This window comes from Ranitomeya imitator, chromosome 2 (genome assembly GCF_032444005.1).
Source record: "Ranitomeya imitator isolate aRanImi1 chromosome 2, aRanImi1.pri, whole genome shotgun sequence".
Lineage (NCBI taxonomy): Eukaryota > Metazoa > Chordata > Amphibia > Anura > Dendrobatidae > Ranitomeya > Ranitomeya imitator.
The window spans coordinates 542,739,989-542,765,324 of record NC_091283.1 but is presented as its reverse complement, the minus strand read 5'-3'; the positions used below and the strand labels follow the sequence as shown (position 1 = coordinate 542,765,324).

The following is a 25,336-nucleotide window of genomic DNA, read 5'->3' as shown; positions in this document are numbered from 1 at the left end:
GGAGCATCATGTGTGGCCATTATACAGTATGGAGCATCATGTGTGGCCATTATACAGTATGGAGCATCATGTGTGGCCATTATACAGTATGGAGCAATGTGTGGCCATTATACAGTATGCAGCATCATGTGTGGCCATTATACAGTATGCAGCATCATGTGTGGCCATTATACAGTATAGAGCATCATGTGTGGTGGCTGTTATACAGTATTGAGCATCATGTGTGGCCATTATTCTATGGGGGTTACATTGAGTTGTATGGCAGGGCTGCAGGGGGGGGGGCCCATTTGGAAGTTCGCACCGGGGCCCCTAACTTTGTAGTTACGCCACTGGTTTCTATTATACTTTTCCTCTATTTGTTCCACTCCTGGTTTTGGTTACAGATACTGAGGTAAAATACTGACCGAATACTGCTAGTGTGAGGGCAGCCTAATACTAAGGTCATCTGCAGGGAGTCTGCATGTTCTCCCCTGTTTGCCCAAATAGCGGATCCAATGGTGACCACAAGCCCCGTCCTGCGCTCCCACCGCCATGACGTCACCGCAGCGTACCCACCAGGCCCCTCCCCCCAGCAGTTTAAACTGCAGAGCGTGACGTCAGGCATGGAGGCGGGGCCGTGCCAGTGACGTAGCTGTCAGCTGTTGAGGCTATTCTAATGACTGAGCCGTGAGATGAGCCGGCAGAGCCCGTCCTGTGTCAGCGCTGTGCACCTACCTCAGCTGGCCTTCTGTACATTGGCTGTGCCTGGATCCACTGACTGCTGCACGGGAAGGTGAGTGCTGCTGCTGCTGCTGCTGCTGACCCCGGCCCTGGTATTCCAGCTACGGATGGGAAGAATGGTTGTATTTCTCTCACCTACAGCTGAACTTTCCACTGTAGCCCCTAAGGCGATGCAGGGGTTAATCTATGGCTGCCAGGGGATGGGCTGGAGAGGGTTAAACCCCCGCACAGAGTATGTGTGTGCCTAGATGCTGGTAATATATATGTATTTATTACAACGTGACGTCACTGGCTGAGCACCAGATGTTGTCACAGGTGACAATGGACAGAGAAGGGTGGGGGAGGGGACGAGGAAAGGACATGTTTGTGAATTAACCCTATGTACGGTGCGTGGCTGACAGCAGAGAACACTGATGGGGGTTTATTGGCTGTATGTGGTGCATTGTGCTGACTTCCCTGTGGCAGTCAGGGGGGCTCTTTGTCCGCTGCTTTCCTGGGTCTGCCCTATTGTGCGCTCCTGTCCTGCTCCCTTCTCGCCTGTCCCTGTAGTTGATCATCTTTCCTCCATCTGTACCTCTCCCTCCCCCTCTCTCCTCCTCTTTATCCTCTCCTCATCCTCCTTATGACTCCCCCTCCCTCCATTATTATTACTGCTGGCAGGGAAGAGGTTAGCAGGTCCTATTTTGCCAGTGCTATGGAGGACACTAATGTCCCTGAAACCTGCTCGCCCCATCTTCCCTTTCTTCTTCTTCTCCCCAGGCCTGTATGTATGCAGATGTATAATCCGGGTCTGATTAGCCGCCCAGGGTGCTGTATACAGGGGGTGGGGTGCGATCTGCGGGCGAAATCTTCTTGAAATGTCATTCCTTCTATGGAAATCTGAATTCCTGCCAGGTGTCGTGTGTGGATCTCCGCCTCATGCCCTATAGGACCTGTGCTGTCCGTGAGCTGGGTACTGTCCCGGCGTCTTCCCTCTGGGGTAGCAAGGGGTTAATAGTATGGCCCTCCAGCAGCCTCATCCCTGCTATGTAGATGATGGGAGATTACAGCCTGTGACAGATAATGAATGCGGGATGCCCAGGGCACATATTTAGGTCAGCATTAATGACGATCGTACGATGTCAGGATTATTATATGATGCATATTCCCCAGGTCGGAGACATATGTCGTTAACTTGTAAACAGACGACTTGGAAAAAGTTAGAGGAGGGGCGAAGTAAATCAGTGGGAAGAGTCGTAAGGCGCGTGCCATAATAACCGTACTGCTGGTGGGGGGCATTGCGGGGGCACTTGCATTGCTGCAGACATTTCTATATAAAGTTTATCCGCGCAGCTCCAGCTATAAACGGCATCCGCCTTCCTTATATTTCACAGGGAAGAATCCGGTGACGTGTGTCTCATTTGCATATGACATTGAACGTCACACCGTCTGTGCCTGTCCTCCACTGAACTTCGAGGATGTGCTGAGAATAACCCCCTGCTCCTCTAAATAAAGCTGTTTACCTTTCAGACCCTACTTTGCTGGAGCAGCGGACTTGACATTGTGGAGCGAACGCTCAAGTACAGGTGTCCTGTGGTGTCAGTAACTTACTGTCCTGTATTCGGACACCATTGCTCAATCCGTCTCGCAAGTTGGAGCTTGTATCAGGACGCTTGGTGCCCTGGAGAAGTTTGTAGATCAGCATCAGCTCCAGGGTGGTGGTGGTGGTGGGGTTCAGGCTGTCCCTGAATATTTGTGATGTGCGTAATGCGTCTGATTGCTCTTATATAATGTGTCCCTAACTCCGGTTGGTACAGACATGGTTAATAATTTTGCGTCTCGGTAACAGTCATTACATTCCTTTGCTGTAAAGCAAACAGCTCCAAGCAGGTGGACTGTGGTGAAGTTGTTGACATAGGCTAGGCCCGAATCGTTGCTCTGGAGCCGCCTGTAAACAAGTGAGCTCTGCTTGTATGTGTGTGTGTTGTGTACAGATCACTGGAATTCTGAGTCTTCTGTAGATCAAGCTTATAAGGAATCTGCCAGTAAGATCAAAACACGCACGCACACTCTCCAAACCGCATATATGGGCATGTAGGTCTTTGAAAACTAAATACCTCGACGTTTTTCATTTCTTCTATCTTTTGCTACATTTCTGAGAAATCGGTGTTTTAATTCACATTAAAACCCTTACAATGACATACAAAGCCATCCACACCCTGTCTCCTCCATACATCTGTGGCATGGTCTCCCGGTACTTACCTACACGCAACCTCCGATCCTCTCAAGATCTCCTCCTCTGCTCTCCTCTCATCTCTTCCTCCCACAACCGCATCCAAGACTTCTCCCGCGTATCACCCCATACTCTGGAATTCTCTACCACAACACATCAGACTCTCGCCTTCCATAGAAACCTTCAAAAAGAGCCTGAAGACCTACCTCTTCCAACAAGCCTGCAGTAACTCTCAACCTATTGCACTGCCGCACTACCAGCTCTACCCTCTCATAGTGTATCCTCACCCATCCCCTGCAGACTGTGAGCCCTCATGGGCAGGGTCCTCCCTCCTTATGTACTTGTGTGCCTTGTTTTTTCCTCATGTTTAATTGTATTTGTCTATATTTGCCCCTTTTCACATGTAAAGAGCCATGGAATAAATGGCGCTATAAAAATGAATAATAATAATATTATGACATTAAGTGCACTGGGCGTGACAGAGCACTTCCCAAACCTCTGACTCCTGAGGTTCTTTTCCTGCTGAGCACCAACCTTTTCAGCTTGTTTGATAGTTTCCTGTCTGATGTCATAAAGTGATTGAGCTATCAGTCAAGCTTTAAAAAGGTGGGTGCTATGTAAGGAAACAATTTTTAGAAGGCTGAGGCTCGGGAAATGCTCTGTCCTCCCCAGAGCACCTAACCCGTCATTTGCGTGTGAATGCAAATACAGATTTCCCTAAATGTAGCCTCTAGAATCATGTACATCTCCAACCACTACACCGATGTATCTTCCCTGTGCCAGTCGTTGCACTGGTTGCCCATCTGCTGCAGAGTCCAATATAAACGTATCACTTTCACCCACAAAGAGCTCCACGGTTCAGCACCACCCTACATCTCCTCCCTCATCTGTCTACCACCCTACTTGTGCCCTCCATTCTGCTAATGACTTAAGACTAACATCCTCAATCTGAACCTCCCACTCCCAACTCCAAGACTTCTCGCGTGCTGCACCACTTCTCTGGAATGCATTATCCAGAACAATTCTTAGTTTCCAATACCTACAGTTTTAAGTGTGGCTGAAAAACGCATTTCTTTATACTGGCCTACTGCATTACCTCACTTATCTAACTAGCTACGTTTCCTCCAAATTGGGACCCTCGAATGTTTACACCCTCCATGCACTTAATAGCCCTCTGTATCTGTAGTGTACTAATACTGGTGGTGACCGGTTCATGCAGCGTTATGTGAACACCCTATTTAGTAGGTTATGGTTGGACTGTACAATACAAGCATTTTTTACATTTACCTTTTGTTTCCCCTATTTCTTCATAGATTTCGCTTTCAAAGACCTGCTTATATATTCAGATTTTTGGGGGTAGATGTTGCTGACAGATTACCTTTAATTTTTATGAATAGTGCATCTTTCGGCTATGCTTGTATTTCTGCCTTGCTGTCAGTATTGCGGCAATCCCTCAGCTGTGTGATTCACACTAGGCCAGTGTCAGGTTTCAGTATCTCCGCTTACATAAGGCTTTATCCATAGTGCTGTATGCTGCTCCATGATAAGGCTCAAGTAGGCTTTGGTGGGTACATAAGGTACCTGTGTGCGCCTTGTGTACATTTATTTATTTTTTTTCTCCTAGGTTAATGTGGAGAGAGAAAAAAAGTAAAGTGAGGAAAAAACTTGGCCTACAAACTTTTAGGAAGGTGGGGCCTCACTGAAGCCCCATGACCATAAGGACCTGTGCTGCTGGACCAGGTCCTGTGAATGATTTCTAAGGAAAATGTTGCTGCAGGCTTTTTTTCTTTATTTTTATTTTAAGCTGCGTTTTAGAGCACCAGCAAAAGCTATGGGATTTCAGAAATCTCATGCACACACATTGTTTTTTTTCCTGACTGAATTGGAAAACTGCTGCATTTTTACAAACTGCAGCATGTCGCTTCTTTCATGATTTTTGCAGTGTTTTTTCAATGAGTTAGGCTAGTTTCACATTAGCGTTTGCATGAGCTGCGGACTTCCTCCGTGAAGCCCCGCCCTCGGCCGCACCTCCGCCACTAGCTCCGCCTACTTATGCATGCGGCCTGCGTACCTATCTTTAACATTAGGTATGCAGGTCGTGCGGCTGTATGCAGATGCTGCCGCATGCGTCGTTTTGACGATGCGGAGAAAAAAATTGCTACAAGCTGCGTTCTACGCTGGTCGCCGCATCGTCAAAACGACGCATGCGGAAGCATCCGCATACAGCCGCACGACCTGCATACCTAATGTTAAAGATAGGTACGCAGGCCGCATGCAGAAATAGGTGGAGCTAGCGGCGGAGGTGCGGCCAAGGGCGGGGCGTCAGGGAGGAAGTCCGCAGCTCATGCAAACGCTAATGTGAAACCGCCTAAGTGCAAGAACAAAACAAAAAATGCAGCAAAAATCGCAGGTATCATGCTTTGCTGCGCTTTTGGTGCAAAGGAAGTTGAATCATGTTGTTTTTTTTTTTTTTTTTTTTCGGGCACTAAACTTTATCAGCAAACAGAAGAAACAATAAAAAAGCAGTAAAACCCGCTGTTTGTAAGCAGCTTCTTTACTGCCTAAAGAGCAGATTTTGCCTCCAGGAAAAAAATGCACCAAAAACGCAACGTGTGAACATGGCCTACGGGTGCTTTGCGTCTACCATTTAGTGACCTGTGTAGGAGGCCGACTAGCATTCTATATAAGACAAGTTATGTGATCATTCTGTGCTGATAGGTTATCCTCCTTATTGATGTGCTGCTGAGAATGATGATTTTAATGCCGATATGAACGATCTAATCACATGTTGAACAAGTGCTTGCTCGTTTGCGAGTATGGTTACACACATTTCAAGGGCTCATTTAGCTGTCTTATTTTCACGGCTAGCACTTGTACCTGTAAATGGGGCCATTCACCTGAAAGTAATTTTTTGTGGCCTGTGGAAAATCGCATAGACATTATTTATTTTTATTTTTTTGCATACGAGAAAAATATTGACACTCGGACCAATCTCTTATCCAAATAATTGGTCCGTTTTTCTCATACGTGAGGACCGGATGTGTGAATGAGGCCTAACCAACACTCGTTACTCATTATCGACTCGTCTAAGGCTTCTTTCACACTTGCGTCTTTTGGCCTCCGTCGCAAAGTTGCCCGCAGGATGCGTTTTTTGCCCATAGACTTATATTGCCGACGGATCGCGACGTATAGCCATACGTCGTGTCCGTCGTGCACTGGACGCGTCGTGTTTTGGCGGACCGTCGTATCGAAAAAACGTTCAAGGGAACGTTTTTTGTACGTTGGATCCGCCATTTCCAACCGCGCATGTGCGGTCGGAACTCTGCTCCCTCCTCCCCGGGACTTTACAATGGGTAGCGGATGCGTTGAAAAACTGCATCCGCTGCCCACGTTGTGCCGAATTTTCACAACGTCCGTCGGTACGTCGCGCCGACACTTAGCGACGGCCCCATACCGACGGAAGTGTGAAAGAAGCCTAAAAGGGCTTTAAAACTAGGCCACCAATTTTAACCATGATGTGAGAACGCAATTTCACATCCATGCTGAGACACGCGTTTCTGTTCTTACAGTCAATGCCTATCTTGAACACCATTCACATTAAAAATACTGTACCATGCTGATCAATTTCTTAGCATAACTTTTTTTGGGGGTGAGAACTTCTTAAACATAAATTATTCTATTCATTAATAATAATAATAATAATAATAATTTATTGCATTCAATCTGTGTGCTCACTCCCTCTGCTTCTGTCACTGGATATCGCTGCTCCTTTTTACTGGCAATGCTGGGTGACAATGCAGCATTTTGAGTTGATATTCTGGGACTAGTGCTGTCCTCCAGGCAGGGGATATGGGCAGGCTCAGAGTGGCCCATAGTGGAATAGGGGAATCCCCCCGGTGGGACCCTCTGCAGATCTGGGCCTCCAACCCCACTGTATGGGCAGTACTTGTCATAATTCACTCCATACAGAAAAAAGCAGCATCTCATTCATTAACCAAACTACCCAGTTCATTATATAGAGAATTAGGTAAATTTGTGAACCAGGGAAATGTAATTTTTGTATGCAGGTGAAAAGTGCTCCCCCCCCATGTCAATGTTACTGGTGGGCCCTTGGCACCCCAGTCCTACACTGGATATGGGGTATACTCCTGAACTTTATTATCTAACTAACTCCTGTGGGTGGGGCTCACATTATTGAAACCCTTGGCTTCCTACCTCTATTTGCCAGTTATGTTCTTCTACCCTGGTTCATTCCTTTTTCTACTTCACCGCCCAGCTAAATTGATTCCTTTTGCCGACCTTCGTTCATATTTTGACTGTTCTCCTGACCTCTTATTATTAACTAGGCTTCCTTACCGTACTCTGCCAATCCTCTCTACCGTCCATCAACCATTCCGAGGACACAACGTAGGGGCCCCAGTGTAAGTCTATTTCCTTGTATAGGTGTTAAAGGCCAAGGCACACCCTGTCCATGGAAGGCCTGCAAAGAGCTTCCAGGCAACTATTCACAGAGCTTCTTGACATCTTTCTGCTTGCAGTAACCACTAGAGAGCGCTTTCTGCACACGGTTTATACATTGAGCTCAATAACGAGTCCGTATGCAGCAAGCTCTTCTCTCTCTAGTAGTGGTAGTGTCTAATTGCAGTTAGTATTTAATCTTAGCTGTCTATTTTGAAACTCCCTCCCCCCCCCCCCCCCAAAAAAAAAAAAAAGAAAAAAAAGAATCAGGCTGATGAATGCTGAAATGCGGATTTGACTTTTGAATATATGGGTAGATGGATAAGGTTGTGACACCACCTTGTGCCGACCTTTCTTGTCCTATGACATGACTCTCGGGCATGGCCTTTTCTTTAGCTAGTCAAAACACTGGATATTTCCTTCTTGGCCATAAGACATGCAACGTAATGCAGTTCCAACCCTGTCAGGTAGATGTTTAATACAGGGCAGGATTCTAATTTTAGACGTTCTTAGTCTACCCTTTCATATATGGAGGCTTATGCCAAGGCCAGCAGCTTTGTGGACACGGCACAGCTGAGTGTCTTCTGAGTACATGGCGTACCATACCTAATCTTATTATATCAATTTAAGATCACCTACCACCCGTATCCTGAGCAGAACATGGCCAGATTCACATATTGCTGTCAAGATGAAGAGGAAACATGTATAGTTAATGTATAAGGTCAGGGCAATGCGAGAAGACAGATGAGAATGGGTGTAGTCAATCCAAGGTTGGTAAACTTTAAGTAATTTGTCATCGTTCTAGGCTAGCTTCACACTAGCATTTTGAGAAGCTGCGGACTTCCTCCGTGAAGCCTCGGCCGCTAGCTCTGCCTACTTCTGCATGTGGCCTGCGTACCTATCTTTAACATTAGGTATGCAGGTCGTGCGGCTGTATGCGGATGCTTCCGCATGCGTCGTTTTGACGATGCGGAGGAAAAAAAATTGCTACAAGCTGTGTCCTACGCTGGTTGCCGCATCGTCAAAACGATGCATGCGGACCTGCGTACGTAATGTTAAAGATAGGTACGCAGGCCGCATGCAGAAGTAGGCGGAGCTAGCGGTGGAGGTGCCGCCGAGGGCGGGGCTTCACGGAGGAAGTCCGCAGCTCCTGAAAACGCTAATGTGTCACTGGCCTAAGAGGGACACTTTTTCCCCAGTTCCCCCCCCCCCATCAGTGAGCAATTGTATGTTTGGCAGCTAGTAGAATAAAATGAGGAACCCAGGGGGTCACCATGGATGAAAGTTACGGTATGTATCATATCACCAATTCTAGACCAAAATCAAACTATTTTAGGATAAGTCCACCCAATATGAACATGTCCTTGGGATTGGTGCTTCGTTTGGAATGAGGCTTCACATTTTAAAAAGGATATTTGGAAGTTGGGCAGCTTGCTTATTACTTGGAATAGTTTAGAAATAAATGAGAGGTTAGAAATGTTGGGCTTGGGGAAAATGTGCCTCTGAGGCACAATCTCATTTATATGTATGTGTAAGGGGTTGCAAAGACTGTAAAGATCACCCACCCTTCTCTGGGTCCCGTGTTGATTGAGTATGTTTGAATATCTAGTGCTGCTATGTTCATAATGTTATTTACCTGATGCTGCTATGTATGTGTCCTGTGTAGATAGAGTGCAGTACTCAAGTTAGCCCACTAGAGGAGGGCAATATAGAAACAATGAGATAGAAACTTAGATTAGAAACTAGTTAACATAGGAGGGGCCATCTGTGTGTAACACAGGAGTATTTCCTGATTATAGTCAGTCGAGCCAGGGATCCCAGACAAGGCAGACGGGCAAAGGAGCCCCCAGCTATTCAGTGGGCCACGCAACGTTCAAGTGCTAGCCCAGTCATCCAGGAGCAGAACAGAAATGCAGGTCGCTCGAAGATGTGGCTTCTTACTACGTGGGCAGATGCCCTTATGTCTGGTGCGAAACGGACTAGGGAATTCTTGAAAGTAGTTGAGCCGGACAGGGAGGACGCTGCAGTACCGAACCAGACAGTACAACCTGGGAGCATACCGGGAGACGATACGAGAAGCACAGGGAAACTGAAGGATGCATACTGTGTGAATTCCCTTGTCAATGCTGTGACTTATCTGGACGTGCTGAGGATGGATTCAAGTAAATTTGTTTAAAGTTGGAACTGAACTCTGTGCACGAATAGAGACAAATAGAGGCAATTGTCAAAAGTGAGCCTGCACCAGTTAAATAGGAAAGGGTTCTTGTAATCAGACTGGAATGCCCTACTGCAATAGGTAGTAATGGTAAATGCTATATGAGGGTTTACAAAGGAGCTAGATGTTTTTCCCAAAATATTCTGGCAATAAAAATGTATAACTGGTGGAGAAAAGTTAAACTTTGTGGACCCCAGCCTTTTTTTTTTTTTTTTTTTAAACCTATGCAACTAGGAGACGAGCGACAGTGTTATATAGTCTATAGTCTATAGAAGGCAGGGTCTCTGTTTAATACCCACTCCTGCTCTCGTGCACACGCACAAGTTTATGTTGAGTGTAGATTGAGATTTGCTCAAAGAGTGAATGGTAAGGTGAGTTGATTCTTTAGAAGGATAGACATTCCCCCCCCCCCCCCCCCCCTCTTCCTTGTGTCTACATGCTGGATATGTTTAGCTATTCAAGGCTTTTAAGGACCGGAGATGAGAAAAGTGCATTTTTTGCATTGAAGAGAAGGACTTCTAAAATCTACAATATGTGAACTACACCATGTTAAATATTGTTAATGCAACCACACCAAGAAATGTGGTGTCCTCCAGAAGTTCATCAGGGCATTTATCAGGAGATAAGAGAAATATAAAAAGTGAGAGGGGTAAAGTCCAAATTGCTCAAACCTGCAGAAAATGGCGAGCTCGGACAACATTTTAATGTTTATGGGGGCCTCCCAACTGTTTCCCAACAGATGATGTAGAGTGACATAAGAAGAGTCTGGCAGTGGGTCACTTATAGAGAATACAGGAGAACTTGACAGAGATGGCTGTTGGCCTAGCCATGTTTTGGCTGATGTCTATCTCATTATGGGGGCTACCAAATCTTAGTTGGCTGTTAACAGCTAATGACAATGTCACTGTCTGAAGGGCTAATAATTAATCTGGGTTTATTGTGAGGCCTGAGATTGAGACATTGTGGGATGAGGTTGGATGGAGAACTCTCAAATTCGGAATATGAAAGATGTCACATGTAAATCAATTTAACATGTGATGTGCTTCCACAATTTCAACACCTTGTATGTTTGAGTTCATCGAAATGGGCATAACTGTGGGTTCAACTGCAAAAACTAGTAGGTGAGCTGGTGTGATGTTAATCCAACGTAAAGACTGTGACAGTGGGGTTTAAATAGGTCTTTAAGCCATTGCTAAAAAGTGACAATCCCCACCTTTGCAGTTCTTTGTATTTGATGCATGTAATGTAGTGCAGAGGTCACCTGTAATTGTGCCCCTGGGCTATTCCTCTATTGTGTTTGTGCAGATATACATATTTAGGTGAAGGGTCGTATGACAACTTTGTACATTCTGTGGGCCTGAATTTAGCAAGACCGGTGTTGTACACAGGGTGTTCTCGGGTAAGAACATCCTGATTCATGAAGTGGTGTATGCCTCTTCAAGAATCGGGACCATTGGAGAAGTAACATGTGCCACCTCTTTAATCCTGGAGTAACATTTGTGGCATAGCAAACAATGCCACTCGTTCTAAATTTGAGCAGCAGTCATCTTGTCCCGCCCCAAATCCATTCACTTGGTTCTTTACGCAAAGAACAAGAGAGAAAAAGTGTAGCCCACGTCCACAAGGTACTAAAATGGTATAAATTTATTCCATGAAAATTTGAGTCACATAATCAAACAAAAGTACAACAATAACGATTAAATGTTTAGCAGGAAAACTAGGTAGAGAAACTGTGTGTCAACCAGAAATTACCACATCCATCATGTAATAAAGTGCATAATCATCATGTTAGTAGGGAAAAACACCAGGTATTGGGTGGAGAGTAAGACAAATGCAGAATAACTACAAGTCTAGAGCAAAGTACCCTGTACAAATAAAACCAACCCATACCCTTGGTTCTTTACCCATCATGTGGCTTATCTGCAGGGCCGGACTGGTCATCTGGCATATGCCAGAAGGGCCTGTCTGGTTGTGGGCTGCCTTGTCTGCTATGTTGTTAACAGAATCGGTGCTCTCAAGATACCCATACTGTTAAAAGTTGTGACTGAGCACAAATTCGCTGACTCCATCACTTACTCCAGCAGGTCACGGGTATCAATAGAAATATTGGTCTTGTAGTAAATCTAGCCTTCCTCCATCCAGGCTTGGGACGCGGACAGCATGGGCCTGTGTGATTTCAAATGCCAGAGCTGAATTTCAGCCCCAGTCCGTACCTGCTTATCTGGATCCACTCTGTGCAGCCCAAAGGGGTTGGGTTGTATTTATCCATTCACTTGGATGGAGCAAGGTGAAAATGAGAACACCAAAAGTCACAAAATGTTAGTACAGCTTCGAATTGCTGTAAACTGTGCTACTGTTCAAAGCTTTTTATGCCAGAATTCTGGCCCTATGACCATAACTTCTCAGCCTGTCTCCTACATGGAGTGGAATGCCACTTTCCAGTTCGAGCAATTCTAGGACTGTCACATTACATGCATTCTTTTATCCATGCAGTGTACTCAAACTCCTGCAAATATTTCTGTTGTACTTCTTCTACATGGAAATCCACAATAGAAAAATATACATAAACAAGCACATCTGAATAAAAATTAGAATATCATCAAAAAGTTAATTTATTTCAGTTCTTCAATACAAAAAGTGTAACTCATCTATAGTCATTACAAACAGAGTGATCTATTTCAGGTGTTTTTCCGTTAATGTTGATGATTATGGCTTACAGCCAATGAAAACCCCAAAATCTCAGTAAATTAGAATAATTAACAAAAACACCTGCAAAGGCTTCCTAAGCATTTAAAAAGGTCCCGTAGTCTAAGTAGGCTCCACAATCATGGGGAAGACTGTTGACTTGACATATGTCCAGAAGGCAGTCACTGACACACTCCACAAGGAGGGTAAGGCTGGGTTCCCATTGCGTTATGGGACCGCGTTAAACGGACAGCGTTGCACGGCAAAATTAACGCCGTGCAACGCGTCCGTTAACGCGCCCATTCACGCTAATGGGAACGCGCTACACTAGCGCGTGCCATGATCGGCACGCGCTAGCGACGCGCCGGAGATTCCTGGCGCGCCGCGGACGCTGCTTGCAGCGTCCGAGGCGCTCCCGTGGTCCGTTCCCCGCTCTCGCAGATCGGGGATCTGCGAGAGCGGGGACGTTACCGCGACCCCGAACGCGGCCCCATAAAAAACATTGCGTTAGCGCAATCCGCTAGTGCTAGCGCTAAACTGATTGCACTAACGCAATGTGACCCTAGCCTAAGACACAAAAAGTAATTGCCAAAGAAGCTGGCTGTTCACAGAGTGCTGTATCCAAGCATATTAATGGAAAGTTGAGAAGGAAAGTGTGGTAGAAAAAGGTGCACAAGCAACCCGGATAACCGCAGCCTTGAAACGATTCAGAAAAGGCCATTCAAAAATTTGGGAGAGATTCACAAGGAGCGGACTGCTGCTGGATTATTGCTTCAAGAGCCACCACACACAGATGTATCCAGGACATGGGCTACAAGTGTCACATTCCTTGTGTCAAGCCACTCTTGACCAATGGACAATGCCAGAAGCGTCTTACCTGGGCCAAGGAGAAAAAGAACTGGACTGTTGCTCAGTGGTCCAAGGTGTTGTGTTCAGACAAATGAAATGCAAAATTTACTTTTGGAAATCAAGGTCCCAAAGTCTGGAGGAAGAGTGGAGAGGCACACAATCCAAGCTGCTGGAGGTGTAGTGGTGGTTTGTGGAGCTATGTCCTCAATTGGTGTAGGTCCACTGTGTTTCATCAAGACCAAAGTCTGCGCTGTCTGCAACCCAGATATTTTAGAGCACTTCATGCTTTGCTCTGCTGACAAGCTTTATGGAGATGCAAATTTCATTCTCCAGCAGCATTCAATTGGCACCTGTCCACACTGACAAAAGTACCAATACCTGGTACAACAGTATCACTGTGATTGATTGGCCAGCACACTCACATGACCTTAACCCCATAGAGAATTCATGGGGTATTGTCAAGAGGAAGATGAGCGACACCAGACCCAACGATGCAGATGAGCTGAAGGCTGCTATCAAAGCAACCTGGGCCTCCATAACATCTCAGCAGTGCAACAGGCTGATCGCCTCCATGACACGCCGCATTGATGCAGAAATTGATGCCAAAGGAGCCCCGACCAAGTATTGAGTGCATTTACTGAACATTTCAGCAGGCCAACATTTCAAATTTTAAAATCATTTTACAAGCTGGTGTTATAAAGTATTTTAATTTACTGAGATAATGACTTTTTGGGGTTTTCATTGGCTGTAAGCCATAATCATCAACATTAACAGAAATAAACACTTGAAAAGACTATCTGATGAGTTTCACTTTTTGTATTGAAAAACTGAAATTAACTTTTTGATGCTATAGAAAGTGGTTTTGCCTCTGTAGTATTGGAGGAGTGCAGGGCGCTGAAACAATCCACAATTCGGCCAACTTCAGAGCAGCGTGCGCAAGTTCTGTAGCAGGGTGTTGCATTCCTTGCCTCTGAGACCGGCCACCCACTGTTAGCTTGCAGATAATCTAGATAAACTATAGAATTGAAAAGTTCTCTTTTTTTTTTTTTTTTCTCTTGAGGATGGATAGGAATTGTCATAAGAGATAAATTGCAAAGTTCTTTGTCTCTAAAAAGGTGAGCTAAAATTGCACATGAGACAAATGAGAATTTGGCCAACGTTGGTCGCCAATTTTACCTTCAATAAACTAGAACACTCCTCTTCTACCACTAGATGAACAATGGATTTGGCAGATCCTTCTTTCCTATGAAGACAGACATTGGAGGAACCTCTGACTGAAACTGTAGCACGCAAACTGCTCAAGGAACCACCAACAAAAATTTGTGGTCAGTCTTGGAATATGTTCATATGGGTCAGATATGCGGTAGAATTTCCATAATGGAAATATCAGTAACTGCAAAATCTGCAGTGTTTGGGTCTTTTTTTTTTTTTTTTCTAATTCAATTTTTTGCTGTATAAATTGAGTTGCATTTGCAGCACATAAATAACAACGTTTTATAAATCTTCTCCACCATGCTGGTGCTGTATTACACAGAAGGAAAATCCACTTCATGGACATCTTGTGTGAACATAACCGTAGTCTACAGTACTGCAGCCTGATAAACAAGGAACTCTACCAGGTCTTCATGTTTGTCACTCCTGTAGAGCTCCCCCAATAGCACAGAATATCCAAACCTCCTGGGGCAAATGATCCCCCGTACAGTAAATATCATTCGCGCCTTACAGTTCTGCGGATGTGGGGGTCCTGGATGAAACGTGCTGAACTGAGAATAATCTGGACAGGAGAGTTGGGTGACTGCTGTATTGGGAGGGTTCTGTGCCAGTCACAGCTCAGACAGTAAGGAGATTACAGGAGCTTGCTCTTTGCCCTAAATGAAAGATACCAATGTTCTGTGTTCATGGAGCGGAGGGAAATTACGTGACATATTGTAGTGTTTATACAATTGCACTTTATATTTGGATCTACCGTACATATATTTATGTATACATCGACCTTATACTGCAATCTAAGAATACCATGTCGCTAAATAATCTTGCTGATATTTCTTCCACAATTTGCAGTAAATATATTTTTGGCTTTGGGAATTCTGTAAAACAAGCGTTTAAATTCAAAATCTATTCCAGGAAACAGCCATAGCTTTCCCTTACAGATGTATCATTGTGTACTGGTAGTATTCACATGATGTGAATGATCTTCATTGTTTTTACTTGGCAAAAACTGCTGACAGATTCCCTCTGTCATCTGAGAGCAACATCATGTAGGGTTAAAGACCCTGACTCTAGCAAAGAATCACTTAGTGGGCTGCTTGTTTCATTAAAATTAGCGATTATCTCCTGCTGATAAAACACTGTAGGACTGGGAGTCTTATGTCATTTTGACCTCGTGATCTGTTTAACCTGATCCCCCACCAGCTTTCTGCCTATGCACAGTGTACACAGAAAACTGTTACTCAGTGCTGTGGGTGGGTGGAGTTACAGAGCTCAGCATTTAGAGAACTTGTAGATCTGCAGCAGATAAACCGTGATCTTTCTCAAAATGGCAGCAGGCAGTCCAGGAAGTGGTGCATCTCTGGAATTAGGATCTTTGCCTCTACATCATGCTGCTCTCAGATGTGGTAGCAAAAACCTGTTGACAGATTCCTTTTAACATAAAAAATGTATAGGTACATCCAAGGTCGCCTCTCCCTGTTTGATGCGGGCTTAGTGATGATCGCGATCCACCCGAGGCTGGCCATACTGTCGGGAAAAAAAAGTTCTAACTCTGGGAGGAAGGGGAGCAAAAAAATGAAAACTTAAAATCCAGAACAACCCAAGGTGGTGAATGGGCTAAACCGAGTTGTCCGGGTCTACTTTATTGATAACCTAGATAACCTAAGATAAAAACTAAATTGGCAAATATCCTGCAGTAAGTAAATTAAATGAAACATACATGTAAATAACACAGGGTGCTGGGTTGACAGATGTGATCAAAAAAAGCTTAAAAGCCATCCTACCGCGACAAGGATGACTGTCCCGACTGGGTACAATCTCTAGTATTAAACCTCACCCAGGGTCAGAAGAACTCGGTGTAGATGGGGGCAGAGCAGGATCCAGGCCCGACTGTGCAGACACCTGCCCGTGTGAAGCTATGTATAGACAAAATGCCCAGCCCACAAAGGGGGACACACACACACACACACACACACACACACACACACACACACACACACACACACACACACACCCGTTTGTACAAAAAAATCTAGACACCTTGTCACATGGGGTGGCAATTTTTGCTCTTTTGATAACCGTGTCAACTAAGTAGGCTATGGTATTTACTATTACTTTTTATCCACTTCCTGCAGGGTATTATTTGCATCTTAGGTTTTGTCTACTAGGTAGCCACAGTGTGCACATGTACCTAGATGTCGCATTTATACCAACATATGTTCCGGCTTATTTCTTTCATTTTGTTTAATACTGATAACCTATCCAACGAGTAGTGGGTATCCAACACCTGTATGCCTTTGATCAGCTTTTAGTCTTGAGCCAGTGACAGTACAGTATTTGGAACTGGAACACCGCACGCCCATTCACTTCATTTACTTTAAAGAGCATCTGTCAACCAGACTTCACCCACCACCACCCCAAATTATTTAAATGCGCCAGCTCTTTCAAAGACAAACCCAGTAATTCCTTTTACATGGCAAGTCGGTTCCTCTCTTATGGAGAAATCTGTTTTAGAAATTATATGCAAATGAGGCTGAAGATCTATTGTGGATCTGAAGCCTGTCACTGCAGCTCCATTCAACTACCAATGTATAGCTAATGTTCATAGAAATACCAAATTGCTTTTTTTTTTTACACTGTAAAAGATTAATTTAACCTTGATACCCAAAACGGATGCAGTGGTAATTATAGGATTCATACTGGTAATATGGGATGGGTTAAACTTTCCTATTGTAGTGGTCAGACTACTGCGGAAGTCGCGTGAGTTATCCATAGTCTCCATTGGGCACTGCTTGGGCCTCCTGTTTAAAGAACCATACTGGACACGGTGTTGAGATTTTGGCTAGGAGGAGGGCTTTGGTGAGATACATGTCACAATTACTAAAATGAGCGTTCTGATCCTTCATCTGCCGTCAGCCATAGTGACCAGCTCCATATTTCATGTTGTCGGCGGTTACAGTTTTCTGTTTCTTGTTGCAGGGCTATTTTATCCAAGCCATACAGAAGCCTCATGTTTACAAAGCCTCAAGTAGGACCCTGCTGACCCTACAACGCAGCGTCAGTTTGTTTACACCCCCTCTGACTTCCACTTTCATAATATCCAACAATCTCCAAGGTTCACTTCCACCATGTTCCAACGTTTGACCCGACTGTTCTTCAGCGAGGGACCAGCCAGTGATCCCATAGAACCAAAAGCTTTTGTATCAGAGGAGGAAGATGATGGCTGGTTAATTATTGATATCCCAGGTAAGACGTGCAACATAACAGGATAATTTTCCACAAGCCTATTTCTACTGCTTAGCATTTCCACCATTGGTGCAATTAACATTCCTTGAGTCCTTCTCCGGAGGTCTGCCTTAAATTTAGCTCTAAGAGCTGTGTGCGTCTGCTCTCAGGCACATGATATTTTGTTATGGAAAAAAAGTCTAAGGGAACAACTATGTATCTCAGTTTCCAGGCAGGGATTTATTAATTTAAAGGGCCATTGGCCCTGGTTCCTTATCCTGCAGCAGACGCTATAGGAAGTAGCAATATTTACCACTGCTTGCTGGATATTTCTCAAGGATATCCAAAATTTCTTACACCTCACAATTTCAATAGTAGCAAAAGTATGCAGTATTTAAAGGAGAATTGTACCCCATAATTTTTCCCGGTTCTGGATATAAAAAAAAATTATTAAAGAGTAACTAAACTCTTATCATTTTTTGTTGTCTGTAGGTATTTGTTTTGTAATCTGAGAGCAGCATGATGTGGGTGCACAGACTCTGATGCCATTGATGTGTCACTTACTGGACAGCTTGATGCAGTTTGATAGAATCTCTGTTTCCTCTCCTGCAGATCTAGCCGTGCTCACATGCTGAGCTATGAGTAACCCCGCCCTTCACCACTGATTGGTAGTTTCCTGTGTACATGGTCAGCAAACTGCCAATCCGCTGTTAGGGCAGGGTTATACCGATTAGCTGTACTGTGTTAGCTTCTATGTCTAGTCTACAGTGATCTCCTGCTGATAAAACACTGATTGTATTGAAACGACAGCATGGAACCTAGTAAGTGACACATCCCTGGAATCAGGCTGTCTTGCTCTGTTATGCTGCACTCAGATTAAATGCCAAAAACCTGCTGTCAGATTCTCTTTTAATTGCAAGTAGATTGAAGGTTGGTTTTGGTTTTGAGATGCAAGCAGAAAACTTTTACAATTAAATTCACAATTAGAACAATTAAATTCAGGCTGCTCAGAACCAATGGGAAGGGGAAGGAAATCTTCATTCTGACATCATTCCCACCACTGTTTCAATCAGCTCTGCTCTCCATTAGAGCTCTAAACCTACGCAAAATCTCTGATGTGGCATGAAGCAGCAGCCACTATGGTCGGCTTACTACCGTGATTCTCCTAAGATAAGGCCTACCCTGAAAATAAGCCCTAACATGATTTTGCAGGATTTTTGGAGTATGCTTGCAACATAAGCACTAGTTACACTCACAATTAAGGGTGGAGAGAGGGTCAATTGCCCAGGGCCCCTAGCGTTTCTATTCCAAGGTTAAAACTTCTTAAGTACCTTTAGTGACATCACTGTCACGTGACCATGATGTCACCAGAAATCCTTTAACTGCAGGAGTCTAAAAGAACTAAAGAGGAGACGGGCTGATATGCAGATATGGCTTTGGGTGTGGGGGGTAAACTGGGAAATTTCTCATGGCCCCACTCTTAGGTCCCCCCAGCATTTCTATTCTAAGGTTGACTGCCTAAGGACCTTTGGTGATATCACGCTCATGTGACCATGATGTCATAAAGGTCCCTTAACTGCAGAAGTCGAGGAACTGAAGAAGAGATAGTATGTGCAGTGCATGTAAATTTACGTGTGTGTGTGTGATAAGACTATGTTTGAATAAATGTTTTTGTTTTTCCTTGTTCATGAATAAATGTGGGTTGTTCATGTGTTTAAAAAATAAATAAATCCTACCTTGTCTTAGTTTCGGAGAAACACGGTATTTGCCTGAGCTGCAGAATATGCTTTGAGCTGATATCCTGTACTTAAAGAGAATGAAGTTCAAGGCTAGACTACAGTTTAGTAATTCTACGATCTCCTATCTACTACTCTTTAATAAATTATCTTTTATATCACAGTCCAAACAAAACCAAAACAAATCAAAATCTGCTATATGCTTTCCGAAAAGGTAAAGACCATCTAAAACTAGTGAAGTAGAAAGAAATTTGGCTGCCTCCAGTTTCCTGTAGAGAGAGCAAGGGGAACTGTATACGATTTTAGTCTAGCATTCAATGTATAACCGCATACATTGAATAGGTTTCCCCACAAACAAACAGCACATTTTAATTGATTGATCTTAGAATAAAGTTCCACAATTTGATGTTAGGGAAAAAAATGTTCCTGTGCGTGCAGAGATCTGATAAATGTGCCCCTTTCACACTAGCGTCATGTGACGGACGTCGCAATGCGTCGTTTTGGGGAAAAAAACGCATCCTGCAAAGTTGGCCGCAGGATGCGTTTTTTCTCCATAGACTTTCATTAGCGACGTATTGCCACACGTCACATCCGTCGTGCGACGGATGCGTCGTGTTTTTGGCGGCCGCAACGCACAAAAAACGTTCAATGTAACTTTTTTTTGTGCGTCGGGTTCACCATTTTCAACCGCGCATGTGCGGCCGAAACTCCGCCCCCTCCTCCCCGGAACTCACAGTGGGCAGCGGATGCGTTGTAAAACTGCATCTGCTGCCCACGTTGTGCTAATGAATCACACTGTACGTCGGGCTGACTGTTTGCGACTGCCCGTTCCGACGAACTAGTGTGAAAGTAGCCTAACATGTGCTGTATCTCACTGTGCAGAGCTGATCCAGTTCACGGTTAGTACATGCCACAGCTCCTGGCCAGGGAAAGATTCAGAAATCCCTTTTGATGTGAGTATGCAGATGAAATAGCAGGAGTTTGCAGCTGCTACTTTGTCAGGTAACACATTTCCCTGCCTGTGTTATCATAGGAGTGAGTGTTTCTGCCTTGTACCAGTTTTGTGACCTCATCATAAATCAAGTCCATGATATATGGGCTCAGCAGTTGCTGTAGCTCCTACATCACTGACTTGATTTATGATGAGCTCAGAAAGCTGGAGACGCAGCATAAACACTTGCTCCTGTGATAAAACAGGCAAGTAAATGTATTACCTGATAAAGTAGCAGCTGCAAGCCCCTACTGTTTTGTCTGTATAGGAACTTATCATACGTGACTTTTATGCTTCTTCCCCTGGCCAGGAGCTGTGGTATGTGACGTCCATGAACTGGAGCAACTGTACGTTTGGGCACAGAAAATAACAATACATGACAACAAGGGCTCATTTATAATATTTTCTCAGCAAAGGAACATTTTGTTTTTAACACATCCAACCGTGGAACTTAATACTCCAAGATCTATTGGTTAAGATATACTTTATGGGGCAACCCCTTAAGCACCCTCTAGTGGGGGCTGTAGGCAGACAGTATTTTATTTTTAACGCTATATCTATGCAAAGGATTTGAAACAGTGTATCAGAGAAACAGAACTCCGATTTAAAAAAAAAAAAAAAATCTATGTCTATATAATTTTTTTTTTAAATCAATAGACTGTGTCCGTATGACATTAAAGCATAAAAAAACTCACTTTAAGTTTAATCAAAGAGAGACACTTTGTACCACTACTGTATATCATGTTACAAATTGGTGGTCTTTATTAAAAAGTAAAAAAAAATAAAATAATCCCCTTCCAGCCCCTGCTGTTCCTCAGCTCTGCTGCTTGTGTGCCCTGCTGATCAATTGGTAGCAAACTACCAATTGCGGCAGTAAGGTGGCATTGCCTGTTGGACTTCATGCCTCTTCTTTTGTTGGGTACACGGGTAGTGGGATGGAGAAATGGCAGGGCACAACCTGTTGTTGAGTATGAGAATGGCTGTATATTTATTAATAATAATAATGACTAGTTTGTACCATAACATACAGTAGTGGACACTCTCTAGTAGAGCATATGTATGGGCGCTGTCAGACGACCATATAAATCGGATCACAACGCACGGAAATGGCTGGCGGCTCGTCCCACCACAAGCATAACCGCTTTATAGAGCCGCGGGCAATTCAAGTTTGATCCTGCTCTGATTTATACGTCAGTCTGACTGCTCCCTCAGACTGCCATACAGGGTTAAACTGAGGGTTCTAAGGAACCAATATGTTGGACTACACCTGATATTTCTGGAGAGGACATTATTGAGAAGTACAGTAATATGAGCTGTAGACCTTCTGCCTCCCACGTCTTCTCTCCAGTTTGACATCGGGGACCATATGTATCACAAACTTTTGGTTCTGGGAACAATACAGTGGCACCTTTTTTAGTATCTGAGTTTAACCCTTTATAGCTATAGATATTTTATGTGCTTGTCTCTTTTATAACAGGAATACTTTTTTCCTTGTGACTGATTTGGCTCAATACATTTTGTGGAGACCACATTTTTATGATTTTGTTTAATATGCCTTTGTTCTGGAGATACCGAGGTTAGAATAATATGTGCAATTGATTAGTTTGCTCCCATTGCCAGTACTGGTTCTGCTAATTCTCTGTATAGGCCTTCAACAGGTTATGAAACGTGTTGCTATTATTCTCTAATGTTACCGTAGCTTAGAAGCCTCCTAACTAAAGAAATAGAGTGAAAATGACCTTCTGATATGTCATAGATACATGTGAGGTCACATCAGTGAAGGTTATAGTTTGCATCAGTATTTATTTCCACGTGAGTGGAGGAGTTTGAGAGAAAGAAATAGCTGATAAGTGTCATCAAACGAAACACTTGCTCAGCTATCTAATATGTATATGGCCAGTTAACTGCACACTTTATACTTGCCTTGATATCTCCAAACCAAAGGGTATGACCTGTCAAATAACTTATAAGCAGCATATCTTGTATAGACAGATAATTTTAAGAATGGGAGTTAATAGGCAAAACAAAAATCATTGGTAAGGCTAGACACCTATATAATGTCTATAATGGTTTTCATAACTAATAACTTCCCAATCCTTTTTCCCATTCCCTACCCCTTCTTCTAACACTGTATGTGTGTGGTCCTCCATTTCCTCCACTCCTAACTTGACTCCTTGGCCATATCAGATAGCTACACCTTAACCTCAAGTGGGGAAGATGTGGCAGAAGGCCAAACGGACAGCATTGACTCCAGCCCACTGCCACACTCCCTGGGTGAGAGGATTGGTTGGTCCATACCCCCCCACCCACCCCAATCGATGGACGAGAGCTGGTTCGTTACCCCTCCCCCCTGTTTCACTGCAGAGGGTCCTGGCCACAATGCGGTTGGAAGCAGCCCGCTAGAAGACCTCCTGATTGAGCACCCCAGCATGTCCGTATACATCACCAGTGGCAGCATCGTGGTGGAGCAAGAAACCAATGAAATAACCAGAGACAGGTATGTAATATACATTTACAATATGTAGATATGTATTGTACAAAACAAAGGAGAAAAAGTAGGTGGGGTACAGTGTCTAAACTGGAGGTAAAACAAGGCAATTATCCTCATTATGGAGTGATAGGCTAGGAGTAGAAGCTAGAGGTTGGGGTAAACGGGACGCCAGACAGAAATGGGTTTAGAGGTATCCTAATACTTTCTATAAGGTCGTAGAAAAAGCCTTGTAACGTCTACCCCTCTCTTCTGCAGATCACCGTCCAAAAGCAGAGTGGAGCGTCGCACACCCCACCATGCCAGCTCAGTTGCTGCCAAAGCCGCTATTTTAGGAAAAGTGGGTCAAGTCTCAAGGATCCAACGCGCCAAAGCTATGGTGGATAAGCGCAAGCTAGGACGTAAAAATCTACAGAGGCAAAATCTGGCGCGGGAGTTCCAGGGTCGCAATGCAGTGAGGCACCGCAATTATATGTGCCAACCAAGGCAGCGCCAGTGCAACCACTGACCTTTTAGCTTGTTTACATGAACATGGGCATTATCTTTACCCAGAATTCTCCTGTCCTGCCTCATGGGTTGGCAATACCGTCTCTTGCCTATATATATATTTTTTCCCTTACCCTAAGCACAAGACCACCAGTCCCCATTGTTTTCATCGTTTTCCCAGTAGTAAACATACCCCAATGCCAAGGGTGCTGCAAGTACATAGATTTTCCAGCATCGTTCTTGAGGGAAAAGGTAATCTATACAGTTTGCTGAGAAGTTACCCGAACCCTTGAAAGGCAATATATTTATTTCATTATGTTCAGTTATTATGGTCACACCCAATACTTTAGTCATTATACAAAAATGTATTCTTGTAATTCGTGTTAACATTGTCTATTTCAGAAATGTTGTCCCTAAACTCTAGTGCCCAAAGGTTTGACATGTTGCAATACGTACAGTTATATATGAGTCCAAAGGTTAATTGGGTATCTATGACTGGCCTGGCCAAGGCCTCATACAATCCATTTCCAATGAATTTTTAGGAGAAACAGATGAACCAAGTTACACCTCACATGGTCTACTCTATAAACACTGAGTACATAGGTGATGGCACGCAACATACACATCAGATTGATATAAAGTGACCATCAAGTACACTTCCAACATGTACAGTGAGGTTGTCATGTGTTCCCTTCACTTGCCAGAGGGACCTGCAATGCTTGGCATCAGCAGAAAGTGGTCGCAGGTTGATGTTGGTAAGTGGATGTAGATAAACTGGATAGGAGTGAAGGGATTTGGGACAGATGGGTATTCTGATGAGCCTGACTTGATATAACGGTAATAAGAGAGAGATGATGGTTAGTACGTAAGGCTGCTGTTCAGACTGATGAAGTAAGAACAATTGTGGAGTACGAAAAAAAAAAAAATCTACTTGACTATTTCCGTTATATTTTAACTTTTTTTTTTTTTAAGCAAACAATTATATATTTAATTTATATATATATATATATATATATATATATTACTGTCCTATTTTAATACTACAAGCATCAACACTATTAGGAAAAAAAATGCTTCTCCTTAAAATGGCACTGGCCTGATCCCAATGTCATTATCTAGTATTGCAGCTTAACCTAGCCTCAGTTTAGTCACTTGACTGGGGCAGAGCTGCAATACTAGACCCAACCTGGAGCAAAAGTGGTGCTGTTTATGAGGGAAAAAAGATTTTGTAAATCTTCCTATACTTCCCCTTGTATTAACTGAAAAGCCACATAGTGATTACTCTCCGTACCAGGTCCAGGCTCTTCATTTGTTACAGCAGCCTTCCTGTCATGCGTAAGAGGACAGCGCTCAAGCATTGCATGTCCCTCATGTACTCAGTGTGTGTACCTTGATTTATAACGATGGTGTTGGGGTTCATGTACATATATCTGTTGTGTCTGGTTCAGGCATAATTGCCCTGATGCAACTGATGGAAAAGTTGTGCACTGTTCCAACGTCCATCGAAGAATCAAACACTGCATCAGACTTTTCTTGATCCGGCCCAACAAATGTTCTGATGCAGAAATGATCCCATAGAAATCAATAGGATCAGGGGACAATATAGAATGGCAGCAGCTATGTGGTTACTTGCCATGGTGAATACCGGGCGGTGCTGTTGTCTCTGCCCCAGCACCATGTCCAAGTATACAATCTCCACCCATGCCATTCAGGCTTCTATTTAGTGACTGGTATTGGTATGATGCCCTGTCAAGGGAGCCATCATGGCAGCTGCAGACTCCTCCTAGGATTCACATATACAACATTGTACAACTAACCTTCTTAGAGCTGTTAACCTTGTGAGCGCGCTAGCACAGAGACGGTGTCACGGACAAAGTTATGACAGAACAAACCTATATCCCTGTAGTGACCTACCCGACAGACTTGTATATAATCACTTCAAAGGTGCTTACTAGAGTAACGTCCTCTAATAGCGTGTACATATTTTAGAACACTATGAAGCATGTGTGAGTATTTGACGACAGCGTTTTCACAAATGAGAATATGCACGGTTGGCGTGATC

General features: G+C 43.9%; 1 protein-coding gene across 1 annotated transcript; it reads left to right on the top strand.

Annotated features, from left to right (window-relative positions):
• Window positions 1-652: 652 nt before the first annotated feature.
• Window positions 653-24,187, top strand: TP53INP2 (tumor protein p53 inducible nuclear protein 2). The gene is made up of 4 exons (XM_069751929.1): window positions 653-772; window positions 17,328-17,594; window positions 22,488-22,797; window positions 23,047-24,187. Exons 2-4 carry the CDS (start codon window positions 17,477-17,479, stop codon window positions 23,294-23,296), a joined length of 678 nt encoding a protein of 225 aa, XP_069608030.1. The 5' UTR covers window positions 653-772; window positions 17,328-17,476; the 3' UTR covers window positions 23,297-24,187.
• Window positions 24,188-25,336: the final 1,149 nt, after the last annotated feature.

Coding starts and splice junctions, on each gene's coding strand:
- TP53INP2 (XM_069751929.1), top strand. CDS start 17,477: ATGTTCCAACGTTTGACCCGACTGTTCTTCAGCGAGGGACCAGCCAGT. Junction 17,595..22,487: donor GTTAATTATTGATATCCCAG/GTAAGACGTGCA, acceptor TGGCCATATCAG/ATAGCTACACCTTAACCTCA. Junction 22,798..23,046: donor AATGAAATAACCAGAGACAG/GTATGTAATATA, acceptor TCTCTTCTGCAG/ATCACCGTCCAAAAGCAGAG.